This window comes from Pteronotus mesoamericanus, unplaced genomic scaffold (assembly GCF_021234165.1).
Source record: "Pteronotus mesoamericanus isolate MK-2021 breed Mesoamerican mustached bat unplaced genomic scaffold, CSHL_Meso_final contig_78, whole genome shotgun sequence".
In the NCBI taxonomy this organism is placed as follows: domain Eukaryota; kingdom Metazoa; phylum Chordata; class Mammalia; order Chiroptera; family Mormoopidae; genus Pteronotus; species Pteronotus mesoamericanus.
Genome location: NW_026555258.1, coordinates 2,518,052 through 2,534,919, shown reverse-complemented (window position 1 = coordinate 2,534,919; position 16,868 = coordinate 2,518,052). Strand labels below are relative to the sequence as shown.

The 16,868-nt window shown below is 60.2% G+C and overlaps 1 protein-coding gene across 2 annotated transcripts in view; it reads right to left on the bottom strand.

Moving 5' to 3' along the window:
• The window catches only part of CAMSAP1 (calmodulin regulated spectrin associated protein 1), a 49,053-nt gene continuing 32,185 nt past the window's right edge, over nt 1-16,868 (bottom strand). For both annotated transcript variants that reach the window (XM_054584166.1, XM_054584165.1), the window contains 12 exons: nt 15,212-15,351; nt 15,026-15,122; nt 12,008-12,185; nt 11,587-11,678; nt 11,032-11,116; nt 8,061-10,416; nt 7,025-7,161; nt 6,539-6,747; nt 6,219-6,321; nt 4,879-4,994; nt 4,319-4,437; nt 1-1,504 (listed from right to left, as the gene is read on the bottom strand). In XM_054584166.1, coding sequence (XP_054440141.1) covers nt 1,202-1,504; nt 4,319-4,437; nt 4,879-4,994; nt 6,219-6,321; nt 6,539-6,747; nt 7,025-7,161; nt 8,061-10,416; nt 11,032-11,116; nt 11,587-11,678; nt 12,008-12,185; nt 15,026-15,122; nt 15,212-15,351 — 3,935 coding nt within the window. In that variant the 3' untranslated portion in view covers nt 1-1,201. The remainder of the gene's footprint in view (nt 1,505-4,318; nt 4,438-4,878; nt 4,995-6,218; nt 6,322-6,538; nt 6,748-7,024; nt 7,162-8,060; nt 10,417-11,031; nt 11,117-11,586; nt 11,679-12,007; nt 12,186-15,025; nt 15,123-15,211; nt 15,352-16,868) is intronic.

Sequence of the window (16,868 nt, the reverse complement as noted above, 5' to 3'; positions counted from 1 at the left end):
CACTCGTCTGACGTCCTACCAACCTTCCGTTTTGCTCTGCAGTGCGAGACAGATTCAAGTAACACTCCCAAGAAACTGTGCAAAACCCACAGGAGCGGCTCCAGGCTCTCCCAGCAGTCGGAGCAGCTGGCTGCCAGGCCATGCCGGGCAGGGCCGCGCGCCGCCCGGGGCACATCTGCTCTGGAGAAATGTGAGACCGTGAGGCCTGGGAGAGGGCCCAGGGCCTCCCGCCGACGCGGAGCTCCGAGAAAACCGCCAGTGACCGCGTGACGGTTCTCAGCCGCGGCCAGAGTGACCGGTGCGGACCAAGGCCTGTGCTCCTCCAGGGTGCGCCGCTCCGCCTGACGCAGGAACCAGGACGGACGAGTCATGACAACAGGAACGCTAAGAGAGCCGTCGGCTCAAGTGTATCACCTCTGAAGAGAGCATGCTGAGTGAAAAGTAGTCTACTTTACCCAAATCTGTCTTTATTAAAGTGAACAAACCAGTAGAGCACTACCCAAACGTGGTGAACGACGCCCAGTCTGCTCGGCTCACCCGTCTCCCGGGAGGCACACGCCCGCTCGCAGGCCCGCGCGGCACCCCCACGCCGCCCGAAGAGCCGCCTCTGTGCTGGGAACGCGACCGCAGCAGAGACAGACCTGCGGATTCCAGTGCTTTAGTGAACTGCTATCTTCAGTAAACTTTTTCTGAGCAGCAAGGATCAAGAATTATTTTCAGAAATCTTAGAATTGGATATAAACGTTGGCAGTAGACACAATCAATAAATATCATACAATTTCCCCAGTGAACAAGACCCCCCCGCTACGAGTCCCTTTCCTGAAGACATTCAAGCACCCTGACCGCAGAGCCCGCCTCGGTCCTCCTGCCTCACGAGGTCGCCGCCGCCAGCGTGAGGGGCCGAGCCACGTGCAAAGGGGGTGAGGCGAGAGGCCAGAAAGCAAAGTCAGTCGCTTCTAATTTATACTGAAGAACTTCAAGTAAAAGGAATCCTGCTCCACACACCCCTCGCCAGGGGGCTGGGGACGGGGGGACCCCGCGTGCGTCCCCCCAGCGTCCCGTGTGCAAGGAGTAAGCGGTGGTTTCCTCTGTTGTTCAGAAGTCTCTTCAAAAAATGTCCGTGACTCCGCACACTTCGTACCCAAATGAAGGAAAATAAACATCGACCGCGGGCAGCTCCTCAGCCCATGCGGGGCACCTGTCACTTGCGCGTCTGGGCCTTCTTTGGCACTGCGGGCCGCTTGGGCTGCCACAGGTGGTTATGGATCGTGAGAGCGTCCACGCTGACGGACATGGTCTTGGCTGGAATCAGGTTGAACTGTTTCCGATCTGAGCTGTACTTGTACAGTTTGTCGATCATCTTCTTGGTGATGCTCTTTGGCCCCGTGCCGGTGAGTTTGTAGATTTCTTCAGTGTCGGGGTAGTAGCAGTAAAGTGCCCGGAACTGGCAGCCGGCGTCGCGGAACAGGATGATGTAGTGGTTGGCGTCGCACTTCTCCAGCTCCTGCACCGGGGAGGAGGGAAGAGACGGCAGAGCCTCAGACTGGCTCCAGCTGCCACGCCAGCCCCAGCCGCCCGCCCTGCGGGAAGCTCGTGGAGGGACAGCCCCCATGGCCAGACGCCCGACACGCCGGGCAGCAGCTCGAGGTGGCTTCGAGGAAGAACCGAGTTGGGCAGAGAAACGGGGGTCCGCACCAGGACGGAGCTGGGGGCCTGGCGAGAAGCCTTCTGGTGCAGAGTGGGGACGGGAGGCCGGGGTGGGGGTAACCAGTGGACTTAGCGTGGTGGCTGAGGGCAGAGTGGCTGCAGGTAGAGGAGGTGGGTGTCAGGTGCCACTGAGGCTTTACTTCCACACGGTTTGCAAATTCAGGGAGAACTCTCATGGAAGAGGCTCGACATCGTTAGCCCCCAGGGACACAGCGAGACCCCTCGCCCCACCACAGGACGCTGCAACCAGACGGGGAGTGGCGCTGCGAGGGTGGGCAGACGGGAACCCTCACGCTGCTGAAAACGTCAGACACCCTGAGCACGGGACGCAGCGCTGCTTCTCAAGACTAAAATGGGCGCCCCCGGGACCGCGCACAGCATGTTCAGAGGAGCAGAGTCATCGCAGCCAAGAAGCAGGCGCAGCCCCGGAAGCCGCGGAGGGCACGGGCACACAGGCGCGCTCTGTGCTCGCAGGGGACGGGAGAGGGCCGTGCGGAGCAGCAGCCTTGGACACGTGCCGCGTGGGTGAGGCCCCGGTGGAGATTCCCTTCACATTACGCGTCCACAAGGGGCGGCAGGGGGGTCGTGGGAGACAGCGCCGGGGTAGGCGCTGCGGGAGGGCAACGGGTGCGGGGCTCCGGGGTGCTGGGACTCCCCGGGGTGCCCACCCCCCGTGCTGCGCGTGGACTAGCACCACTGAGCTGCATTCTAACGGGTGGACTTCGAGTGACGTGCTGGTAACCTGGCACGAAAGGACCTGTGCCAGGGTCTGCTGTATGGAGTTCTGACCTTTGAAATGTTTTTGTGTTAATAATCGCTGAAGTGCATTCTCCTCCTGCTTGACAGTACTTGGTAGAACTTTCTACGCGGCACTTCCAAAGTGAGGGCCGGGGTCCCCGAGGCCCGGGCCCTGGTGCACGGCTGGCCGGCCTGTCTTAGCGCTCAGCCTGACGTGGGGGCAGAGGGGACCTGGCGGCCCCACCAGGTGGGGTCAGGAGGGCCTGTGAGGCAGTAAAACGCCAGCCTCCTCGCTGGTTTTATTTTAGAAAATGGCTACTTTTCACACACACACATGTTGTTTTTGTCAGTATACTATAATGGACGTGTTACTTTAAACAAATGAATAATCAAATGTACATTTTTAAAGATTAAGTGGAAAAACAATGCCAAGCTATATATGTCATGGCAATTCTAACTACGTAGAAGTTGTGATCCAACACAAACACCATCAGGTGCACACGGACGGCCCCTCCGGCCGCCCTCCCCCCTGCCTGTCCTTGCCCTCCCCCCGCCCCACGGCCGGGCAGGAGGGGTCCGTCCGTGGCCCTTCGGCCCACAGCTGGGTGCGCTCTCACTCAACACAGAGCGGGAGTCCCCGCCGACAGCGGCCGTGCCACCCTGACGCCGCTCCCGCGCTCCAGCACGCCCAGCTCCCAGGAGCTCCTGCAGCCGCCACGAGCCCCCGGCCCCAGCCTGCGCGGCCCGCCCTCCGCTTCCAGGCCTCTGCTGCAAAAGCCCGTCTTTCTGGTAAGGCCCACCCTGCCCAGCTGGCCGCCCAGCTGGCCCTCCAGCCGCCCCTGGGCCCCAGCCTTCACCAGGTCCTGCGTCACTTTCCAACCTACGGCCCGAGGGCCAAAGGCAGCACCCGTTCTGTAAAGGCCACACCTGTCTGTTCGCACTCTGTCCGTGACCGGTTTTCACGCTGCAACATCAGAGCTGGCTGGACAGCTTTCCTGTGTGGCCTCTGTGGACGCAGCCAGGGACCCCGGCCCATCAGCCCCCAAGCCCAGGCGGCTGACTCGGTCCCAGCAGGACGCCCATGCCCAGTGCAGCGCAGCGGCACTGAAAGGGGAAGAGCCCCGGCTCCTGCGCAGCGGGGCGCCACCGCGCGCCCGAGCCCGTCAGGCCAAGGGCGCGCAGATCTAACCCCGACGCTCTGTTCCAAAAGACGCTCTGCCAGACTCCCCACTTGCTGAGGCTGTAGCACCTCTCCTCAGGGACGCCGGCCTGACCAAGGTCCCACAGGGGTGTAAACAGCATGGCCTCGGGCAAACAGTCAGCACAGAACAAGACCAACCAGCGCTGCCCCAGGCGTCCGCTTCTCCGGGGCCCAGGCTGAGCTGGAGCGGCTGCTGACACCCCTCCCCCTCCTTCAGCCCCTCCTGTCCCCACCCTGAGGCGTGTGGCCGTCCTCAGGAGCACACAGCCATTTCCAGGTCGCTCTGCCCCTCCTCCTCTACCTGCAGCCACTCTGCCCTCAGCCACCACGCTAAGTCCGCCGGTTCCCGCACTGTGAATGCAACGTTGCCCGTTCCCTCCACCCCGGCCTCCCGTGCCTACTCTGCACCAGAAGGCTTCTCGCCAGGCCCCCAGCTCCGTCCTGGGTGCGGCCCCCCGTTTCTCTGCCCAACTCGGCTCTTCCTCAAAGCCACCGCAAGCTGCGGCGTAACTCGGAGATGAGCCGGGGCTCCCACGTGCGTTCAAATGCACACAGCGACGGACCGGCCGCAGGTAAACAGCAAGAATGTCTGCCTTTAGAAGGAACCCCACCTTACAAACGCCCCTCCTCTCACACAAGCTCCTGCTACACACAGGTGCACGTGACACTTGCCTCTAATATGGAGTTCTTGTGAGGCTCGTTCACCTTCCCGGCCAGGCAGCAGTGGGACACGGCGTTATGGATGATGGGCTTGTTGGATTTGCTGCTGGGCTCCTTAAAGAGCTTGGGACCTACGGACACCGGGCCAGAACGTGCAGGATTAACATCCTAAGGCACACGTGCGCCAAAGAAAACCAACAGTTTCCTACGACCAAGCAACGGCCAGGCTGAGGTAGTGATGCCCGTGTGCTCTAAAAACAGAAGACCCCACCTCTAACCCATCTGAAAGAATTCTGAGTGACAAATCGTAAGTTAACTAAGGGAAAGGCTGGCTCGGCAGTAATTGACCCGCTTCCTAATTTCAGCGTCTCTGACCTAAGATGCACAAAAAGAAACCAGACAATAGTTTTTAAAGCCTAAGGTTCCAAAGCCCAGGACGCACAGCTCAGCCACAGGGCTGTGCAGACTGGCAGGAGCGTCGCCTGCCGCACGGCAGCTGAGAGCCAGGCCGCGTCTGCTACAGCGTCGCGGATGCGGATCCACGGCCACACAGGGAGCGCAGGGGCTGTCACCTGTGTACTCGGCCACCGAGGCGAGCGAGGACGCCGCGGACGCCGTCTCCCAGTCTCTGTCCGTGCTCCTGCTGGGGTTGCGGCTCAGCGTGGGCAAGGCCTCCAGCGACTCGACCCTGAGGGAGGGCACAGAGGGTGGACGGGCGGTCACAAGCACACACCCCTCACCACGGCCAGCCACAGGCCTGTGGAATCCACCCTGCACCTGGCCGGCCACCCCTCGGGCAAGAAGGACCATCAGCAGGGAGGGGACACCAGGAGGGATGAGCATGCCCCCCACCCCCAAACACAGCTATAAACTCTGGGCACGGTGCCGAGGCTCGGCCCAGGAGTGCCGGAAGTGGACAGGCTGGAAGGGAGCCCACCGCCGCTGAGAAGGCTGCCTCCGTGCAGCTGTTGGCAGGGGCGCGGGGCCATCTGTCCCACACAGGGACCAGCCCCCAGGAAGGAGGGGGGACACAGCTGGCCTCAGCGACTCTCGGTCTGAGTCCTGGCGGGCCTGAGCGGGGCCCTGCGGGGTGGGCAGCCAGCCGGGACTGCAGCAGTGTGCCCCAGGGGCGTGGCCGAGGCAAGCCGCCCCGCCCCGCCGGCAGCTGGAGCCCAGCCCAGGGAACCAACGGAACGAGAATTTATCCCGGATCGAGTCCCTGAGAGGTATCCTCCACAAAGCCCAGGCGACCAGAGGCCACCAGACCCATGAAGAGGCGAGACACTGTGGCTGTAACCACAGAACACACCATAAAGGACACCTCCTCCCACCACCTCCTCCCACATCACTTGCCAGTCAGAGGGGACTCGCTCACGAAGGGCCAGCGGGAAAGCCGTGCCTCCAATGCCCCCCGTCAACGTGTCAGGCAGCAACTGAGGAGGACACGCCTTCCCCTCTGGGCTGCTCCCGCTCAAACGCACTGCCTGGACCTGCACACGGGGACCCACACTGAGGGGCAGGCACCAAGTAGGTGGTCTGTACGTATCAAAATTGTCAGGGTCAAGACAGACAAAGGAGGCTGCAGAACCGCTGTGGCGCACATGGGTCTGACCGGGACCGTGACTGCAGAAACACGGCTCCCATGGCTCTTGGGGACACTGTCCAACAGCTGGGGACGCATGAATGTGGGCTGTGGAGCAGATGACAGTGATGGCTCGAACATCCCGCGCACAGGGTGCGCATGCCGAGTGTTTAAGGGCCGAGCATGTCTCCAACTCGAGAGTAAGAAGGCAGGCACACTGCGCTGGGCGGGCGGAGAACGACGCAGCCAGCACTGCGGGCTGTGTCCAGCCCGTGAGCCCATGGGCCCACGTCCCGGGGCCCCGTAGCACTGCCCGCACCGTGTCCTTACCGCTGCGCAGGCGTGCCCCCTGAATGAACGCTCTCAGGCTCGGTCGTCGCTGCGGAGGCCAAGGACAGGCTGGAGCCCGACTGGGCCCGGCTCAGGTTATCAGCTGCCAGAGACAAGAAACGCGCTCACGAAACATGGCTTTGTCCCTCGCCATGTTTGTGCAACAGAAAGAACCAGGGACCAGCTGCCACCTGAGTGACACCCCGAGCCATGCAGCCGATCGGCCTCCCCGGATCTGGGAAAGCCGCCTGCATGTCCGCAGGGCAGCACCCCTCTGGGTGAGGGGCCCACGCCGCCACCCGCACCACAGGCCTGCTTACGAGTCAAGGGGCACTTGGTCCCCGAGTCGTTGCGCGGCTCCTCCCGGTGCACGGACTTGGGCCGGGGCTTTCTCGGCTTTGCCTTGGAGTTGCCCAGCCCCTGCTCCTCTAGAATCTGTTGCTGCTTCCTCCGCAGGTACTCCTGCTTGATGAGCTCCCGCCGCGCCTTCTCCTCCTCCTTCCGTATCCGGTCCTCCTCGGCTTTCCGTCTGAGAAGACATTGGAACAGTCCTGGTTGTGGGGGTCCGCCCGGAGACAGCCAGGCACAGCCCCCCGCGGGACCCAGTCCCACTGCACAGCCGCCGCCACGCCTGACAGCATACATCCCATGTAGCCGGACGATGGGACAAATGCATACGGCTCCCGTGGCTGAGGCGGAGATTCCAGGAGGTGACCCCCAGGAGGTGCGTGAGCCCGAGTGGGAAGAAGATGACGTTGTGGCACAGATGCCATGAGGCTGCCCCCCACCCCGCGGAGCCAGGTTACCGGGCCTCGTCCCTCTTGAGCTCCACTTCCGCCTCCAGCTGCTGCTTCCGCACACGGGCCTCCTCGGCCTTGCGCTGCTGCTTCAGGAGGAAGGCTGCCCGCTTCTTGGCGAGCTCATCCTCCGCCTTCTGTTCATCCTGTAGAACAGACGCCGAAACGGTTCAGGGCCCGGCCTCAGCTCAGCCACACGCCGCCGTGCCCAGCGGCAGTCTGTGGCACAGGCTGAGAGCCCCTCAACGCACGCCCCAAAGGCTCGCTTACTCTTTCTAACGGAAGATCAGCCTGTCTTTATGAGGCTAAAATAGAGAAGGGAAAGACACCATCCATTTGAAAAGCATTCGTGAAGCTGTCAGTTCCCGAGGGGCCACACGGAATTTGGTCCGCCTTAAAAGCACACGCGTGCGTCCGCAGTCAGTCCCGCTCCCACGGCCCACCTTACAGCCCAAGCACCGAGCGGAGCGAGCGTCTGCTGCTCAGGCAGGTCGCACGACTCTGGGGTGGCTGCCCTCAGAGCGGCCAGGAGAGGAGGGCATGCTACTGAAACACAAAAGGGGCTCTCAAGACCCTTTTCTCTCCTCTTCCTAAGAACACGAGAAGCCGCGCACAGAGAGCACCACGAATGCTGTGCGTGTCTGCGGCCCTCAGACCCGCCCTGGGCACAGTGGGCCGAGGCCCACCGCCTGCTCCTGTGGGGCCTGTGAGCTAAGCCTACTTTCAGTTCAAAGTGACTGGAAAACTGTCCAAAGAAAATGACTTCTTGACAAAGGAAAGCTGCGTGAGGCCCGTGTCTCGGGCCACCGATCAGGCTCTGCAGACACACGCTCAGCCGGCAGGTGCTGGCTGCGCCACTGGGGGCGGAGCTGAGTCCTGGCGACAGACTGGGGACCGTAAGCTGCGCCTTTGCCCCCTGGCCCCGCACAGGCAGGTCTGCAGGCCCTGCTCTGAACGGAAGTTCTCTGTAACCAAACCCCGCCCCCCGACTGAGACCGAGTGACGACACCTGACCACACTGGACGCGGCGCTGCCAGCAACTTACCTTGAAGAAGAAGCCAACGCCCGGCTTCTGGTCGCCCTCACTGCTGAGACCCACCGCGCTCTCGTGGCTGTCCGTCTGCCCGTCCTCGTCGGGGGCCTTCAGGTCGGACAGGTCCACCTCAATGAGGCTGGCCTTGCTCCTCGGGGGCCCGTCCGTGGGGGTGCCCTCCTTTCCTGAGACAGCTGGGGCGCTGAGCCCCGCCTCCTTCACGCCAATGTCCAGTCCCTCTTTGAGGCTCATTTGTTCCGACAGAATGTTTGCGTCCTTGGACGAGGACAGGACAAACGCCCGCTGGTTGCTTTCATCATGGAGCCGGTAACTGTCGAAGAAGCCCTTCTCGTGAGGGTCACTCCCAGGGTCTGCAACGCCATCCCAGCCCGGTTCAGAGGGCGTCCGAGGCGGGAAAGGCCGTCCGTGCGGGAGGGCCTCCACGTTGGGTGTGGGGGTTTTGCTGCGGGAGCCCTGCTGCCTGTCTTTCGCAACCTTCAGCTCAGCTGGTCTCCCCAACCGGGAATTCCGACCCTGGCCCAGGCGGGGAGGCTTGCGGTGGCCCGTCACTGCAGTTGGAGAGAGCGGCTCCACAAAGTGGATGGACGCCTGGCCCTTCGGGTCCTGGGCGTTGTTTCTGGAACCCGGCGCTGGCGCTGCGGGGGACTTCATGAGCAGCTGCTCCTGCTGCTGGGAGATCTTCAGGATGGCCTGCTGCAGCGTGCTGATGGTCTCGTTGAGCTTCTCGATGGAGAGGTCGCACTCGCCCACGTCCGCCGCGTCCCCGGCATCCTCCAGCAGGGCGGCAGACAGCGCTCTGCCCTTCTCCAGCTCCGGCAGGACGGCGGGGTCCTTCAGCGTGAGCTGCGGAAGGAAAGCCAAGCCCTCTCTGTCCATGTCCTGACCCTCGCCGAGACTGTCCCTGCCCAGGTCCCTGACCAGAAACACGTCCGCCCTAGACACGGCGCTGTCGCAGTCCTCCCCGTTGTGCGGCGAGCACTCCCGGGACCCGTGCTCCGGCTTCAGCGGCTGCGGGGTGGCCTCGGCCTTGCCCTTCTTGACCACGTGCAGGAAGGCCGCCTTCCCCAGCTTCAGGCGCTGCCGGGCGGACAGCGCCTCCATCTTCTTCTTCTGGGCCTCGATGGCCCTCCGCTTCTCCTCCAGCTGCATGTGCAGCTGCACCAGCTCGGAGGCCAGCAGGCTGGCGTGGTCCCGACCCTGCCGGCCGGGGCTCTGCTCTCTCCGCTGCTTCCACGTGGTCAGCGGGGCGGGGCAGCACTCCGAGGCGTCGGGCGTGGTCTTCTGGGAGCTGCTCGTACTGGACTTGGTCTCACAGCTGTTGAGCCGCTGGAGCTTCCTTTCCGCGAAGCTGGTCATCTTCACGCTCCCGCTCGCCATGGAGACGCTGCTGACCTGGGAGACGGTGCTCAGGCAAGGGCTGGAGCGGCCGCTGGCGTCGTCCTTGTCCTCGTGTTCCTTCACCTTCATGTCCTCCTGCAGCTTGGCCGATTCCTCCTCGCCCACGTACTTCGCCAGCAGCGCAGCGCGGTCCTCGCCGATGTAGTCGGGCTCCACCTCCTCCAGGTCCGCGACGTCCGAGTCGGAGTCCTGCCTCAGCACAGTCCAAGGCTCTGGGTCGTGGGCGCGGGGGCTCCTCGCACAGCCGACCGAGAGCCTTCCATCCACGTCCTCGTCGGCTCTGGCCACGTGAAGAAAGAAGCCATCGGCAGACTGTCCCTGAGACATCAGGTCGAAACTACCGCTGGACAGAGACCCGCCACGGGTTTCCCCGGCCTGCGGCCCCGCCTCAGCGCGCAGTTCTGAAGAAGAGATGGGGGTAAAAGTCCTATTCAAGTCACGACTGGCATGACTGCTGGGCGTCCTCCTCCGCCCCGGCGGCGGGTGGCCCTCGCCAGGCCGCCTGGCCGTACAGCTTCTTGGCCGCCCTTCGCCACACTCGTCCTCCTTGGCGACCACCTGCTTCTCCTTGGCGGGCCGGAGCACGGCCGGCATCAATGGCTCCAAGAAGAAACTGTCCGGCTTACTTTCCAAGGTGCCCGCCAGTCTCTGGGGAGACCTGGCTCCTGACACGGGGCCCAGGTCACCGCCGTGGGGAGCCCCGTCCGTTCTAATGATGGCCACGAGCTCTTCGTCCTCGTCCTCAATGTCGACGTTATTCAGGAGGCTCCTCCCATTGGCCCTCAGGGCAGAGGGGTGTGGCTGGTTCTGCGGGGTCAGGGTGATGACGTTGGATGCCAAGCTGTCCTTGCTGATGGAGCGGGCCAAGCTGACGCTGTCACCAGAGCCAGGGTCCGCTTCGCAACTCGCAGCGTGATGGAGAGCAAAGGGCGCTGGCTGAGACACAGGCCTGCAAGGCGAAGGAGAAGCCCATTGGACACACCGCTGTCACCCCAGAGGCGACTCCAGCAGTGAGTGACGGCAACACCAGTTACGAAGAGAGCATGGACCTTAGCTGAGAGCCAGGCAATCCCTCTTCTGGGCAGGAGACCAGAGCTAGTTCCACCTAACGACTCTCAAACATTTCACTCCCGGGACCCCTTTATGCCCTGTGAAACTACTGAGGACCCGAAGAGCTTCTACTTATCACAGTTATCATTATGAATCCATGTTTATCATACTAGAAATTAAAGCGGAAGTGTTTTAGGTTGGTTAAAACTTGAAACACGAAACCCACTGCATGAAAGACTACACTGTCTAAAACCACAGCCAACACGGTGAGCATGAGCTCTCACTTCCGCAAACCTCAGCGCTGCCTGCGGGGTCCTCACACCTGGCCTGGCCCCCTCGGCTGCGACCCCACCTGTCACAGTGCCTCCCTCGAGAGTGGCAGGGGCTGCAAGGAGCGTTCCGGTGCCGGTCAGCCCCGTGGACACCCTGGGGCCCTGGGCCATGGCAGAAGTCTGCTGTTAGTCTACAGAACATTTCACACAGAAATGAATTTAAAATAAGACGGACAGTTCACCTGGTTTTTTTTTCTGGCCAGACGACTGCTGCTCCCCGTGGCTGCCCGTCCACTCGAGTCAAGGAGTTGGACCGATGTCGCTGATCTGCAGGGTGGAGGAAGCAGGCAGTGCAGTCTGCGGTAAGGCACCAACTCTATGCCACTTAAAACTCAGCACAAGAACCATTCCTCACGGGAACGCATCGTAACACCCCAAACTCCTCATGGAAAGCAGAAAATCGCAACAATGCAGCTCAATAGAGTCAGTGGTGCACCACGTGCACCTCCACAGAGATCGGTCCGATCCGTGAAGTAAAATAATCACAACTTTGAGTGAAGATCAACACATCTAAATTCTTGCTTAAGTACAGCAGAGCAATTTTCTGTGTACTTCACGCAGCCCAATGGATTTGATGGTATTTCCACGATAAAGACAGTAAATTCTAAGGGGCGTCCATACAAATGAGACTGACTGCCACGGCCTTCCCCAGCACCACTACGCACGGCAAGGGGTTTAATTCGGGAGCCGCGCTCTGAGTGAGCTGCTGTAAGGAGGGGCGCTGGGGGAGCTCTTACCGGGGGGGTCCTCTCCCTGCACCGTCTTCTGCTGTTTCTGCCTCAGTGGCAGCAAAGGGTGCGACGGGCTGAAGGCAGAAGCCCCTTTCCCCCTAAATTTAGGAGAAAGAACCAGAGAGAAAAAGCACGGGTTTAGCAGTCTTCTAGGTCAAAAGCAAACTGCGAGACCATCATGAGTTCACACTGTCTGTGAGAAATTCACCGATTCTTTGGGAAAAACTAACTACTAAAAAAAAAAAAAAAAAAAAAAAAAAACCAAAAGAACACTGACAACTTCAAACTTGGGATACATAACCCAAAACTGCAACCGGGGGACTTCCCGACTCTGGTCGCAGTCTGACAGAAAGGACCCGCGGGGCATCTCCCAGCAGCCAGGAAAGGGCAGCGGGACGGCAGCGGGACTCCGGAAGCAGAGACTCACAGGTGCTCAGGCTCCTCGGGGTGCAGGCGGTGCCTGTGGCAGCCCTCGGCCGGCAGCGGAGCGGACGGCTGCGGCTCGGCCGGGCTTGCTGCCGCGGGGCTGCCCAGGAAGCTGCGCTTGGTGGCGTTGGAGATAGGAACAGGGGGCCGGCTGCTTTTTTGGTGTGACACTGTTTTTGCTGTGGAAACAGAAGTTTTATAAAAATATATTATTTACAGTTACTTGCATTAGCAAGAAGCATCCAAAACACCCTACAACTTTTACAAGCACCAAAAATAACTCTGCTCTTTTACTTGAAACCAAACTTCTCCAAAAACACTGGTTTCAAGTTCAACAAATGTATTCTGTAGTAATAATGACTGCTACACATATTATATCAAAATTTAAAAATAATACACGTTAGAACACAGAGCAGTGAAACCAGCTGGAACATCTCTCACCACCAGCAAGCAGCCCCTAGCGTGTGACCCGCCACCCAGCGGCCACGTCGGCTCCAGAACTCACCAGGAGCCCCGTCTCCAAGGTTGCTCCCTAAGTGCTGGCCAAAGATGGTGGTGCCAGGGCCAGGCCAGGACCTGGGGGCTGAGCCCTCCCTGGCCAGATGGCAACAAGGCCTCAGCAGCATGGCGGCCAGAGCCCAGACAGCCATGGCACGGGGGGTGGTCCCCGGGGGTGGCCGGCAGAGGGGACGCAGAGGTCGAGTGGACGTGAACGTGGGTGGCTGGCCTGAGCCCACTGGAGGGCGAGGAGACAGCAACGGGAGGCTGTCGCACGGACCCTGACACATGGGACAGGGACTCCTGGGCCCTGAGAACCTGAATTCCCGGGCTCCCCAGAGCTCTGAGCATCTGCACAAGAGGGCGCCCCCGCCCTGCGCCTGGAGGCCTGCCGAGGCCTCTGGCAGCATGGCACACGGCCTTGCAGAACCTGTCCGCCCCCACCCTCCTCCAGCCACCAGGCTCACCAGCACGGGCTGGGGCTGACAGGGAGGGAGACGCCACACAGGGCAAGCAGCAGGGCCAGGAAGCAGCCAGGGCGGGCCCAGGTCGGGCAAGGCGGTTCAGGGGGGCTGCCCAAGACACACGTGCAGCAGCGACCCAGTGAGCAACACGCGCAGACTGACTGCATTAGCAAGTGCACTACAGAAGGCCGAGGCGGCGGGGAACCCCGTGTTCTGCGGCCCGGCAGGCAAGGAGCAGCCACCAATGAGACGCTGCAAGCACGGCAGCTTCGCTCACGCCTCTGCTCCCTTCCACCTGCCCTGCTGCCTGCCTCCCAGCCCAGCCCGCCCACAGTGCCAAAAAATACACCCATCCCTGGGGGTCCGGTCCTCCGGGCGCAGCACGCGGCACGGTGCTCTCCGTAGGTAACCACGCAGCGTCCCCGTGGTTCCCGGCTGCACGCCCAGCACCCGCCCGCGCAGCACTCCGCACGCAGCTCCTGCCCAAGGACTGGCTGCTGGGTGCTGGGTGCGTCAGGGAGTCCAGGCCCTGGGGGAGCAGCGTGGCCCGCGGCAGAGGCGTGTGGCGGGGTGGGGAACGACCTCCCGGGACCTGGGTGTCAGGATGGGGCTGAACTGGGAGGCAGGGCAGGCTGCTGGCTCCCAGCGAGGGGAGGCGCCGAGCTGGGACGGGCGGAGAGACACGCCCTCGGCACAGCCCGAACCTGGCTCCGCTCCGCTGTCCCTCTGTGGTCTTGGGGGGGTGGGGCGCACAAACGACTTTTGTTGGGACTACTGAGGAGATGAGCATCATCCCACAAGCAACCGGGCACACGAGACCCGCTTCATGGAGTGGAGTGCCTGGTCAAGGCCAGCTTCTCTGCTCACTTTCTACGGGGTTTTCTTCTGCTCGCGGCTGTGGGTGAGCTTTCTGCGTATTCTAGGACTCTTGGCAGTGGCCAACCCTCTTCTCCCCTTGAAAAGCTGATGTATTTATTTTTATGGTTTTTATCATCTTCCAATTCAAAAAAGAAAAAAGGTCTTATTTTAATGTGGCTGAATCATCAATTTTTTCCTTTGTAGCTAATGTTTTGATATTTGTAAGGAATCATAAGGACACAAACATGCTCTCCCATATCACCTCCTGGAAGCTTTATACGAGGGGGACCCGGAATTTACTTACAAAAAATTGTGTATTTATTCTCACATGTTTAAACCTCAGTCACCTTCCAACTACTCCCCATTTGACGCACTGCACCCACTGAGACGTTTTTCTCCACTGCTCAAGCCAGTTTTGACCTCCTCAATTCTGATGCCTTTTAGTGCTTCTGCTGTTTTTTCCAACTCTTCCACATGGGCAAAATGTTTCCCTTCAAAGACTTATTTATCCAGGGAAACATAAAGTTGCTCGGGGCAAGACCAGGTGAATGAGGAGAATGGGGCACAGGGGTCATGCTGGTTTTGGTCAAAAGCTGGTGGACACGCAGCGTGGTGTGAGCAGGTGCGCCGGGGTACCACCCATCATGAAATGGGCACACGTGTTGTCTTCAAAAAGATCCCACCGCAGCTGAATGCAGCCTCAGCCTCTCGCAGCGACGCCGGCCTGTGCGCCGACACAGACGGGTTCCTCGAACAGTCACGCAGCGGGGGAGCCTGTACTGCCATGGGCCCGCCCTCCAGAAGGGAATTCTGGGTTTTGGGGGTTGGGAGGGCATCTGACTCCAGTGAACATGGGCGCGTTCTGCCCGCGGGCATGGCACACGAGACGGGGCGGGGGGGGCGGCGGAGGGAGGGGCCGGCAGACGCAGCGCAGCCGTGTCTCCTACCAAGGAAGCACATCAGAACCGGCTGCCCCTCGGCCCGGGCTGTGGGGCGAGGACGGGCCCCAGGCTGCACAGTCTGAGGGCCACACGGGAGGGCACTAGAAGGCAGTGGAGACAGGGCGAAGGCCTGCGCTCCTGAGAAAGCCATGGCGACTGAAAAGCTACCGTTGCACAGCACGTCAGGAAGCGATCGGGGCACCTGCCGAGCGCTGGCCTCTCAGCGGAGATCAGCCCGACGGACCGGCCCGCACTCACCGTCCTTCAGCTCCTGGACATCCCGGGGCTGAACGAAATCTGGCCGGACAGTCTCAAACCACCAGAAGAGCTCGGCTATAAAAACCATCACATTCGGCTGCAAGAAAACAACACAAAACCAAGGTCATGATGAGCAGCTTAATCACACATGGTTTTCAAAGCGTGTGTTTAAGAATTCGTTCTCACCTTCAACACTAAGGGAGCGTACAGCATATCTTCTAAGGTGAGGTAAAAGCATTTGTTAAGGTACTCATTTGAGAATTCGCGCAGGAGCCGAATGTTATATAGGCTGTCAGCCATCGATGTTACCTCCTTCAAGCATATATCTAACAGATAAAAAGAAAAGCACGATTCATTATAAACATACCCTGACACAGAACTGTGCGCACCTAAAAAATCCCAAACTGAGAGCCATTTTCAGTGTGGGCAGCAGTGAGAGGCTACATTAGGAAATTTAAACACCACAGTAAATACTGCAAGTAACACCGACTACAGGAAGGAAATACTAACAAAAAGACCTGAGGAATCTCCAGGATCTGCCTTGAACTGTTCACATCTAAAAAACTAACAGAAATTACCCGGGATTTTAAAGCTGGGCTTCCAAAATGGGCAGCAACCCCCACCGTTCAGGTTCAAAAGGGATGTAATAAAGCTGGTTCATGCTTAGCCATCCAGGCAGGGCCGGGGGCGGGGGACAAAAATGAGATCACCAGGCTTGTCCACGAGATGGTACAGAAATACACCCAATCCCAAAATTCAGGAGACTGGGCGGAGCAGGAGGCCCCCCTCCACAGAGCAGGTAAGCCCCACTCCCCAGGCAACCGCCCTCCCCGACTGCGTGACCCCTCCCAGGTGGGGCCAGAGCTCCCATCCCATGCGCTGGGTCCATGAACGATGTGTCCATCAACGGCCCACTGCTGACTTGGCTGTCTGAAATTCACATTCAGGACAGCACTGTGCCTATCACTTTGCTGCCTGCTTTCCCTAAACTCAGTATTATGTTTCCAAACAGGTCTATATAGATGTGGCCAGACTCCATTCACTGCAACAGCTACACAGTACTGCGCAATTTTCACAAGTACGAAAAATGCCATAAAAACCAATCTCATGTGTGCACTCTCTGCACTCGCACGCCCAAGAAGGGGGGCCCTCCCCACACCAGGCCGACCCCCCCCCGCCTCCGGAGCCTGGCGCTCCCTGCCCCGCACCTCTGCTGGGCGGGTGCGCGGTGCGTGTCCCCAGCGCCTGCTGCGGACTCACTCCCTCTCTCCACGAGAAGCCTGTGCCTTCCGGGCTCCGTGCCGCCTGCCCTACTGACCAGGAGGAAGTCCCCCCAGGCTGTGGTTACAGAAGGACTGTGTGGTGACCCTCCGTCCAGTGCTTTTTCACGGGTGCAGTTTATCACGACTTTGTCCCGTCACGTCCCTTTTCACGGATATGGTTCGTCACCATTTTGCTGATAATGCCCCATATCACCACACTGAATTTCAATACGGTTATATACAGCAATCATTTTCTATTATTTGTGCTGCTTTGTAATTTAGGTAATCCATCCCAACACCAATGTTAGAAACATTCTGAACTGGCCAGTCCCCCTCCCTGTCAGCTGTGGGCCCCCCACAGAGAGCCACGAAACTGCTCCTGAGCCCAAATCACACTGGTTGAGCTGATGTAAAGTTAGACAAAGCGTGGGCTTTGTGTATCAAGTACCCCACGTTCTTATTCTTCAAAATCCACCTGCCTGAAATCTGGAGCCATCTGAGCAACAACAACGCTGTATTCTGGAGCGTGATGTATTATAGCCCACGAGGCCACCCTGACACAAACGTACAGGTCAGTAAGA